This window comes from Merops nubicus, unplaced genomic scaffold, assembly GCF_000691845.1.
Source record: "Merops nubicus isolate BGI_N331 unplaced genomic scaffold, ASM69184v1 scaffold37035, whole genome shotgun sequence".
NCBI lineage: Eukaryota > Metazoa > Chordata > Aves > Coraciiformes > Meropidae > Merops > Merops nubicus.
In genome coordinates, this window is record NW_008608240.1 from 1,689 (window position 1) to 13,101 (window position 11,413).

The 11,413-nt window shown below is 35.5% G+C and overlaps 1 protein-coding gene across 1 annotated transcript; it reads left to right on the plus strand.

Annotated features, from left to right (window-relative positions):
* Positions 1 to 244: 244 nt before the first annotated feature.
* Positions 245 to 11,163, plus strand: LOC103772865 (N-alpha-acetyltransferase 35, NatC auxiliary subunit; the record flags this gene model as incomplete). Its single annotated transcript, XM_008940209.1, has 11 exons — positions 245 to 278; positions 1,753 to 1,867; positions 2,965 to 3,039; positions 4,207 to 4,374; positions 5,258 to 5,324; positions 6,016 to 6,059; positions 6,516 to 6,566; positions 7,381 to 7,464; positions 9,240 to 9,354; positions 9,862 to 10,040; positions 11,104 to 11,163. Coding segments are annotated over 11 exons (992 nt in total), but the record flags the coding sequence as incomplete, so codon positions are not given.
* Positions 11,164 to 11,413: the final 250 nt, after the last annotated feature.

Below are 11,413 nucleotides of genomic sequence, written 5' to 3' on the forward strand. Positions count from 1 at the left end.
AAATCTTTTTAACTGTTGGAATAACAGAGAGGGATGAGGAAAGACTGAACAACTTGGCTTTTTAACTTCCATCTTGGGAGTGCTTTGCAAGTGACAGCAAATGAAGGTGTAGTAGCAATGTCTGGTCTGCTTCCCACACCTTGTTCTCTTAGTGTAGGAAAGTTTGATGAGTGACAAGCCTGTGCAGGAAAAGCTGCACTAGAAGGATGATTGTGATTATTTATCCTGTTCTGTTTCTTTGTAGAACTGAAGTTAGGAGAACTGCTTCATGACAAGCTGTAAGTATGCCTGTGGGGTAGTTCTGTTTTTTAGGTAAGATTAGTGCAAGTACATTAATGTTTACTAAGAAGCAAGTTGTGCAGTGTCAGGTAAGCTTTTTTTAAACTTCTACTTTAAATAAAATTGAAGTATTCCAAATATCACTCATCCTAGGCAGTATGTATATGATGCATCTCTATGAATGCTGAACATTTTTCTCATGGTGCTAGTAAAACCTTATATTTTCGGTTCATTAGTATAGTTTAGAAGTTGGTAATACATGTTATGATTGGTGGTATTGATACAACTGAACCTACTGAACTATTTTACATGGACATGGTTTTATTAAAAAAACTGCCAGAAAGACTTCAGGCTTTTAGGTTTGGTTGCCTCAAATGTCACTATCAAATTTAGGATAAACAATCCGTGTCCTTTAACATAACTTGTAAATGACATGCTAAAGTGGAAACTGAGAGCTCTACAGATTAAGAAAGAACACGTTTCAAAAAAACGCATGAAATAAAATCTTGCTGAATTCATTAAAGAACAACATGAGATTAAAATGTTTTAAAGATAAAAGTAAGTTAAGCTGCACGAATCTGTTCACTTGCATAAAGAAAAAAATGAGTAAGACTAACAGCTGAAGAAACAGAAGCACACTATTAAATGCAAACACGCTTAAAAACGTGCAGGGATGTCACCATGTAGTTACTCAGTAATCAAAGTACCTTTCTGGAGTACAGTTTTATATGTGAGAGCATTTCAGAGCAAATACATTTTTCAGAATCAGGTTGTGCCATGTGAAGTAACCTTAACGCACTAAAACCTTCTGCAGCAGTTCTGATCAGCATCCTGTGTGCCGAAGGTGAGGCACTATGTCCCTTCTTCTCTAGGCCAGTCTTCCTTTGGTGTGGCTCTGCTGCCAGCTTTTATTCAATCACTGCAGGTGATCCAGTGTCATATGATGGGCTTTTTTATTTTGTATTTGGTGTCTTAACATGCCATTTAAAACAAAACTGGTGTATTCAATATGTATTATTGTCAGTTTGTGTCATGTATATTGTCATTAGTTTGAGGGGCATGTGTCTTTCTTGGGCTTTTGGGTGTAGCATAATAAAGAACAGCTTGTTCAGTTAGTATCCTTTTATTATGTTGTGTGGTCTTTAAAAGATGCTGTGTCATTATGAGGTGTGAAGAAACAAGTGTGCATAGATTTATTAGTGGAGTATTTGGCTCAGGAGTATTCTATCAGTTTTAAAAAACCCTAACAGTTTTACTTTACTTCTAGGAATCTATTTTCTTGCTTATTTGTTGAGAGAGCCTCACAATCCTGTGGTCTCTGAAGATCGGCAGGAAGCGTCACACACCTTGCATGCAGTCTGTAGTCAGAATATGGCATACTCAGTTTGTCATTGTATGCTCTTTTACATTGGTTTGTGAAGACTGTTTGCTATATTCAGAACAATCTTTTTTTTTGTGTATATGTGTTCTTAGTTTTGGTCTTTTTGAAGCCATGTCTGCCATTGAAATGATGGATCCCAAGATGGATGCTGGCATGATTGGAAACCAAGTTAACAGAAAGGTTCTTAACTTTGAGCAAGCTATTAAGGTTTGTGTGACTTTCCTGATTTCCTACACCGTACAAGTATGATGCAGTTTTATCAAATTGCAAGAAAGCACAATTTGCCATAATTTATGTTTTCATTCTTTACTTAAAATTTATTTTTTTCTTTTAAATAGTTAAGTAAGGAACAGCTTGCAATGCTTTCTTTTTTTACTAACTACATTATGATAAGGAGGCAGACTGTTCCAGTGAAAAGTACTGTTAAATTGTTGGCTATGGATACATCCAACAAATACATTTCAGAAATGGTTTTGCAAGTCACCCTGTACTTTGCCCAAATCTGTCTTTTATATGAAGATGTATTGGTTAGTCCCTCTTCAAGCTGAACAGAAACCAGCTTCCTTACCAAAGCTGGAAATTAATGCTTTATGTGACTAGGTTCATTAGCATTGAACAGAAACTGGCTAACTGAAGGACATTGGCAGTAATTATTAACTTTTTATGCATGGTCAAAGTAAATTGGTGGAGGAGGGTTGAAAGACTTTCTATCGTTTTGGAAAAAATAATGCACTCAGAGGGGAGAAAACCCTTTTTTATTACCATAGGCGTCATTTTGAAAAGACTAAGGAAACTGTATAAAAAACTGTCCCAGTCATGTAGGATGTATGCAGAACTGGGCAATAAAATTAAACAAGTAGGGTTGCTGCCTTCCTGGTCCTGACTTTGAAGGCAGTGAAACTCTACGAGTATTTGCAGTGTAAAACAGCAGTCTCCAAAGAACGGGTCCTGCATATACTATTCCTTGTACAATTGTTGTTATGATTATACGTATGGTTTTGTAATTTAAGTGTTGCAGTTAACTGGTTTTAGACTTCTATTGGCTGCTCATAAATCAGAAATCTTTTTTTAACTTTCTCTTTGGATAGCTTTATTTGCTCAGTGTTCAACGTAATGGGGAAGCAAAGTTTTTCAGAATTCAAGGCACATTATGAAGCTGAGGAATAAAACAAGTGGTATAAAAAATATGCTGAAGTCTTAACCAAATGGTGACTTCCATTTTGCTTCTACAAATAATAAGTTGTGTTTTTCTTATAAGCTTCTATAGTCTTTAGTTGTTTTTTTTTTTTTCTTTATTTTCTAAGGATGGCACCATTAAAATAAAGGATCTCACTTCACCTGAGTTGGTAGGAATAATGGATACATGTTTTTGTTGTTTGGTAAGCATTTCTCTGCTCTTAACTCTACATACTTTTACTTTTAAAATATAATCCTTTAATCCAGCTGTAAGAACAAAACAGACATAAAAACCCCCCTCCTTTGAAGTAATGAAAAAAATTCACCAAGCAGGAAATACATACTTAATATTTTAATTTCCATTTAGATATTTGCATTGGCTATTGTAAGAGGCATAATTTTTATTTTTTGTCTTTTATTTTATTACAAGAAATTATGGAAGAGAATTGGTAATGTTTTTGAATAATGTAAAAAGATTTTATAATGTGTGGCTTTTAAATGTATGGTATTTGACTGCCTGCTGTGTATTGGTGTTTGTATTGGGAAGTGAGTGTGCAGTAACCTACAGCACTCTTATTCATCTCCATCCAGCCAACATTGAGCTTGCAGGGGCATTTAATAAGTAAATTATCAGCTAATTATCAAATGTGATTTTTTTCTATGTATATGTCTTAGTTTTGTCAGTAAATGATAGAAATTATTTTCAGTTACTCTTCAAAATCACATCAATAAAATGACTTCACTTTTTAAAAAACATTTCAGATTACTCCAAAAAGACACGTAAAGGTCTCTGTATGTTTGATACGGCATAACATAATTCATCATCTCCCTGGCCCCCAAATGGTTTTTTTTTTTTTGGAAAGGGAGAGTGGTCCTATTAAAAATCTGATCCCACTATGTCTTATACTATTTTAAGGTAGAAATAATTGTTTAAATTACTAAAGCTTTCCCTGTAATTTAAAGCAGAATGAAAGTAGTAGAGGGAAGGAATTGTGAAAAGAAGCTGTAAGTTACAGAAGAGAACATGCAGAACGTTGTCAAGTGGTTTTGTAGGCACTTGCATTTTTCATTCAGTGTTTGTATACACAGGAAGCTTACAGATCTGATGGTCTCTTAATGTCATTCTTTAAGCCACAGAGATCAAACCTGAATTTGATAGTGTTACAGAGTTTAGTAACTTACTGCCTGCCACAGCCAGCGAGTGGGCCAAAGGTTAAAGGCTGAGAGACCTTCTCATACCCTTTTTTTGCTAGATGGAAGGTTGACATGCTAGGGACTTCCTTAACAACTCACTGAAGCACAGTAAGATGGAAGAAGAATGTGAAGAGTTGGCTGTCATGAGTAAAACATTTTCATTTTCTTCTCCCTAGATAACGTGGTTAGAGGGACACTCGTTGGCGCAGACAGTATTCACTTGCCTTTATATTCATAACCCAGACTTCATAGAAGATCCTGCTATGAAGGCTTTTGCTCTAGGGATCCTAAAAATCTGTGATATTGCCAGAGAAAAGGTTAACAAAGCTGCTGTTTTTGAGGAGGTATGTGCTTCAATATCTCCTGTGGTTAAATATGTAACGTTATGCATATGCATTATTGCTCCCTAATGCAAGTAAAACAGTATGATAGAGAAGTCTGTTACTGTTTGAGTCAAGGATACTGTAGGAGCAGAGTTCATCCTCCCCAAAGTACTTGATCTTTTTAAAATAACATTTTCTTCAATGTTGTTTTAGGTCTAGGGGCAGCCCTAGACCTTCTGTATTTTGCTTGAGTATTGGAGTCATGTAAATATTTTACTTAAGAAACAAGGCAAGTCTTGTGACTAGATATTTGAAGTCACTTTTACTTATTTGATGTCAGTGTCTTTCTTTTTAATTTTAATATTTTAAAATTAAAAAAAATCTTTAATTTTTTACTTTTTGTCTTTAGATAATCATGATGGTCATTTTTTTCTGAGATGTCCATCTAGCGCTGGAATCAGAGTCTGTTTTTCTGTGCTTAGAACAATTTTTGTTTCCTCTGAGCTTGAACAAATCACTTGTTACTGACTATATCTAAAATCAGTTAAATAATACCTTGCATCCATAGTTCTTTTAATACTTCGAAAAGTGTCATACTTGATGAAATTATGTAGTGAGTACTGGTATTAAGGCTTTATGCAGAAAACAATTAGCATATGCTGGATTTGGGCAGGAAGATGACCCAAACCATGGATGTGTTCAGTTGTGCAGGATAAAACCAGACTTTTATACTTGGTATAGTTGGTATAGTTAAACAAAAACATCCTACAAGAAAAAAAAGAAAGAAAAGAAGACAAGCCAAAGAAACCAAACAACAACAACAAAACCCAAACCGCAACTTGAAATTGTAACTGGCACTGTTTATATTTCACTACATATTGCTTCTTTGGTTTTTGTTGCTTAGGAAGATTTTCAGTCAATGACTTACGGATTTAAAATGGCCAACAGTGTGACAGATCTTAGAGTTACAGGTACAGTTTGTCTTTTCTGTGTATCAGTCTCTTTTGAGCACATTGGATACTTTTCAGCCAAGCCTAATGAATTGGTAGGAATCTCAGATCTTAATTTTTTTAAGTAGTCTTGTAATTTGTGGCTTGCTAAAAAGATTACATTATTTTTCCTTGAAGAAAAGGTTCAGCTGTTTGTTTGCTAAATGCCTGAGAAACAGCAGAAGTGCTTTTGGGTGTCCCACCCAGGTGACTAGGGATGAGCTCATCCAGGACTGAGACAGAAATGAACTGTGAGAAAGTGCACTGCTTGTTTTCTGCTTCCCTGCCTCACAGTTTGTGATCTAAACAGATTACTTTTGAGGAAAGAGCAGTCTAGTAGTTCCAAAGCTATGATTGTGTGTTATTAGGTACATATGTAACTATGTACATTAGCCTTTTGCTGCACTGGTTTTGATACGTGTTTGAGCTTCCATTGACTTATTTTTAGAAAATTTGTGAACAGTTAAGCTTTTGATCAGTCAGTCTGATATATATATATTGTTGCAAGACATCCCCACCATCCCTCACCAGAATAATTTTTTGTCTAGTCCTTGGCCTGTGGCTATGTAAAGCACTTCAAAACTTGATTTCGCCACAAAATTTTGTCCTATTGAGAGGTGTAGGTGTACCTAGGAGTGCTTCTTGGCTTTTAATTTTACTGTCACTATTCCAGGTATGCTGAAAGATGTAGAAGATGACATGCAAAGACGAGTGAAGGTATTTTTTTTCACATTTCCCTTACAATTATGCTTCAAGTGTACTCAACATAGGTTTAAGGGTTGGACTACAAAGAATGCAGCAGTTTTGTGTCATTAAATGGTGGGGTTTTTTTAAGAACTACCATAATGGTTGGTGTAATGTGCTGATAGTCTAAAGACTCATTTTTCACTGTTCTTTTCACTTAATCTTCTTTTACCACAGTTTATCGTATAAAAGGTTCATCCAATTTCCTTGCCTATTTGCAGAGTGCACTGAGATTGGTCTCATTACTATAGGAGAGTCTTGCATCATTTAGGTACCTGGATTATATATCAAGAGTTTTTGAAGTTAAGAACTGTCTGTTTGGGTTATTTAACAGGTGGATGTTCTGGAGAGGGTAAAGGATTTATTTTATCAGTAGCTTCCCTTTGTGATTTTTTTTAATAAATCATTTGAAATTCCTTTACCTTCTAGAGCACTCGGAGTCGACAAGGAGAAGAGAGAGATCCAGAAGTTGAACTTGAAGTAAGGAATTGTTTGCTTTTTTTTTTAAATGATGGATTACTACATCATTACTTTAATCTGTAGTTAACAACTTGTGAGAAATGTATTGCTACTGCTGTCATATCTGAGCTGCCCTAAACATGTCAGTGAGCAAATCCCACACTCTCAGGTAGGCTTTTGTCCTTTGAAGGGGTGGAGTTCTGGATCAGTCCCAGTGGCAGAAGAGTGACATGCTGCAGCTCTGCCATTTATGCACCTACCTCTCAAGAAAAAAGCCATTAGCAAAGTAGGTGGTCTAGTCCATCCTGGACCTTCTTCCCTCAATTTCTTCCCAGCAGCGTTTACTGCTGCTGGCAGCCTCACTGTCAAGGGAGAAAGTAGGTAGAGAATGTGTAAACCAGTGTAGATCCTTCCAGAAAAAGTGGGAATTGCGCTGGTTTGAACGTGGATGATTTAGAAGGGTGTGGGTTTCCTTTCCCAGTGATGTTATTTTTTTCAGAAATTACTTTTAACATAGGTCTTCAGCAAATAGGAGAGAAAATCAATTTAATAATATATGGTTGCTCACGTAAGCTGAAATATGAATGTCATTTTTCTAGGAGATAGCTGTGCAGCCACTGGTTGTGCTTTATGTAAAGTATCCTAGTGTTAGTTTTGTGTTAGTGCTTACCTGACAGCAGTGCAGGTTTCTTCTATAATATCTATAACTTTTTTTTTAGGATCATAAAGATGCCTTATTTTTAAGACTAGAGAGCATACTTCAGTAGAAGTTTTTGTTTGAGTTTCAGGATTTAATGCCTATTGCTTAGTAATTTGCAGTATGTATTTATTACAGCATCAGCAGTGTTTAGCTGTGTTCAGCAGAGTCAAGTTTACCCGGCTACTACTGACTGTTCTAATAGCATTTACCAAAAAGGAGGTATGTTCATGTGGTGTTTCTGTGTTCATATTGTGCTCTTACGAAATAATCTTCATTCTCTAAGGTCAAGCAATGATACTGTGCATCGTGTAGATTGGAGCTGATGTTGCTGCAAGTTAAGCATTAGATAAGGCCTTACAGTGACAACCACTGAATTTTCATTCATTTTCAAAGAACACATGGGGAAGTAGCTGGCATTATTATGGGCTTGCAGAGAAGCGATATTCATTCCAGAGCACTTGAGAAAAAAACATTTGTGGGGTTGAGATTACTCGTTTTACATACATGGAATTTTCTTTCTCGAATTCAGTGCTGTTATGTGGAGTTACCTGGTGTTGGGCAGTGTTTTGTCCATCTCTAGCGAATTGTTAGCTTTTCCTTCCATGTGATACTGAATTTGTATCTAGACTTCTTTGATCTCAGAAGAAAAAAAAACGTAACAGCTTTCTAAGCAATTTGCCTGCTTTTCTTGATTATAAGATTTGCCTTAGTTGTTGAGGCAGGAAGGAATGGTTTTTGGGCAAAGGGGTAAAATCACATCACATACAACAAACCTGTTGTTTGAATAGCTTTTTCTTTATACAAGGATAAATATCTATCTGTTGCTTATTGTTATTTCCATTTCTGTAAAGAAGTAAACAAGTTCCTTGCTTAAGTGGCATGGGGTTTTTCCCACGTATTTTACTGTTGGTGTAGCTGTATACTGTACAGCTTAAAGCCTTGATTAAATTGAAAGTCAGGTGCAAGTTACTGATAGACATGAGTGAGGAAAATGAGCAGTTGAGAACAATTCCATTCTGAGTATAACCATTAGTTATATCAGAAATCAAACTGACATAGAAATGATCTACACTGATGGGCATCCAAAATCAGTGCTAACTGCAGTGCATTAATGATCGGTACAATATGAGATTACCTTAGTGTTACTAAAGTCTGATTACTTAAAGTATAAGTTAACAGCATCATGGACTATTTTGCTTTGAATTAGATCTGCTTAGCAGCTTATGCTGTTAGTAGATTTGTGGGTACTATAGTATGTGAATGTGTATTATGCAGAGCTACAGATCTTGTCCAGCTTCTGTTAGAGGTACACCTCTCTTTTCTAAAAAAAATCACATTTCAATTTGACTTGAGCTTTCAAATGTTTGAAATTCCCTTAGGGACTCTTAGTCCAGTATTTTTAAAACAAGATTTTAGATTTTACAGATATCTATTTTAAATGGTAACTAGTCAGTTTACAGGTTTGGATTCATAGGACGTCAGAAAACTCATCACGTCAGCAGGTTGTGAATCAAGGTTTCCAGTGGACAGCTGGTATCTTCTAATGTTATACAGTGATTCATTTCAGTTGATAGACTGAGTTTTGCAAGAATTCTGCATTTTTAATGGTACATGTTTTTCCTCTGTGCAGTTTGGAGTTCTGCCTCATTTGGCAGAAGAATTATGTGGGGTGCTTTGTCCTGCCACCCTCCCCCCAACCTGTCAATTTTCCAAAATCAAAAGTTGAGGTTTTGCACGTAGTATGTATTGAACTTTCAGTTGTAGTTATTGTTAAAGCTTATCTTATGCAGAAAAAAACCCATGGTATTATATGTGTATGTGGATATGTAAAGTACAAAGAATACTCAATTGCAAAAAAAAATCTGTTTGGTATTTTTTTTCAGAACGGGATGTGTACATAGACTAGAACCCCAACATATTTTCTGATACTCATATTAATTCTGTAGTCAAAATATATTGGGTCATAGTGTGAATCACTTTTACCTGCCTTTCAGACAAGCGCAGTTGCAGAAGCTCAGAAACTAATGACTCAGGCAGCTGACTTGCTTTCAGCCATCCACAATTCATTGCACCATGGTATCCAGGCACAGAATGATACCACTAAAGGAGGTATGTATCAAATGTATTTTCCTTTTTAAAATATGCTGTCTTGATAAATTTTAATATCAAAGTGTATTAAAAAAAATCACTCCTTACTTTCAGCTAATAATATTCATTATGCAAGCTGTTACAGATTTGCATTGTTTGATCTAAATTTTATTTCACTAAGTGGTGGTTCTTGATGGTTCTCCTGGAAGCAGTACTGTCACTTCAGAGAGAACATGAATTTTTATAAAAGTGTATAGCACTTTTGAGTCCATGCATGTGCTGTTTTAAAATAGGGAACACTGCCTCATTGTCTGTACAGGTACGTGCTGAGGTGCTGAGGGCTGTTTTTTTTTAAAATAGTAATTATTGTCTCAGTTGAGTAGTTGGTGTCTCTGGAAGTAAACTGTCAGTTAAAGAGCACATTTGGGCTAATTGAATAATTTGTGTTATACTTTCAAATTTGAAGTGAGTTCTGTAACCGCAGCTTACGTGCAGCATTTTGCTGTCTCTTCTCTCCTTTTTCCTTAGATCACCCTATTATGATGGGTTTTGAGCCCCTTGTTAATCAGAGACTGCTGCCACCAACTTTCCCTCGATACGCAAAAATAATTAAAAGGGAAGAAATGGTCAATTATTTTTCCAAACTAATAGACCGAATAAAAACTGTATGTGAAGTAGTCAACTTAACTAATTTGCACTGTATACTGGTAAGCACAAATACTTCTTACTTAGAGTGAAAAATAAGAACTTAAAATGTAACTTGCAAAAACTTTCCATATAGACATGCTCTTGCTCACTGTAGAAAACTGAACTGTATGTGTAAATCTTCTGGTATTTCACGTGTACAATTGCAAAATTTGCTGTCTTTCCTGATACTTAATATTTTTTGGTTTTTGACACAGAATTTTTCTCCTCTCAGACCTCCCACTTCGTGTAATCTGTTAAATAATTATGGATGTTAGTGGTGGAGCCCAAGCAAGTTAATTTCCTTGTAGCTCTTTCTTTGGTTGAAGAGCTGCATCTGCAGTAGCAGAACATAATTCTTTTCTGTATTCCTGATTTTTTTCTGCATACGTGCCTAGAACACAAGAGAGCACTTAACACATTTTTGTTTAAGCACATAATTCCCTGAATAGGCATAAAGTAGAGCTAAGCACCTGCTTGTGTTCTGCTGTGACTAAGTGATGTTATTCTCAGTTACTGTGTACATTTATTAGAAGACACTTAAATGCTGGAAATACTTTTTACTGTACATACATTGCCTAACAGGCAAGATGTAACCAATTACATCAGGTTAAAGATAAGCAAAAATCTCTTGTCTTCCTATTTTCCTGTTAAATTAATTAAAGCAGTGTTTGTATGAAGCGTCTGGAGGCAGTTAAACGTTGCACTTTTGTTACATAACTGGTTCAGTTATGCTGTGATCCTATCAGTTTCACAGTATTTTTTTTCTATGGTATCATCCTAATTACTGCATCTGAAGAAGAAAATTCACAACCTTTTTGTTCTGTTATTTAGCAAGTAATTGCAGAAAAACAAATTCCACTTCATAATATGTTGTTTTGTTCAAATTATTCATGTTTGCTTTCTTACAAGTTGCTATGCAATGTGTATGTGTGTATACAAAACACACAGACATATTTATACAGTCGTGTATACATTTGCATAAAATGCAAATGTGTGTGTGCATGAAAATGTGGATGGGTATATATAATATTAAAAATTGGCATATTAACCTGAACTTTTCTTTTTTTTTTAAATGTAAATCAGGATTTTTTCTGTGAGTTTAGTGAACAATCACCATGTGTTCTTTCAAGATCCCTGTTACAGGCAAGTCCTAATCTATGTCTTTGAGTAAAGTACTTCTGCATTCATGATGAACATGGATTCATCCTCGTGTTCCAAATGTTTAAATTATTTACATAACACTTAGTAATATGTGCTTATGTTCTTAACTAATATTTTAAAACATTGTAAAGACTGTTGTTTAGATCATGTTGGTACAAGCTAATTAAACCAGAGTGTTAAAATCATTTCTCTGCCGGAAAGCTGAGTCTGACAAACCTGGTGGCCTTCTATG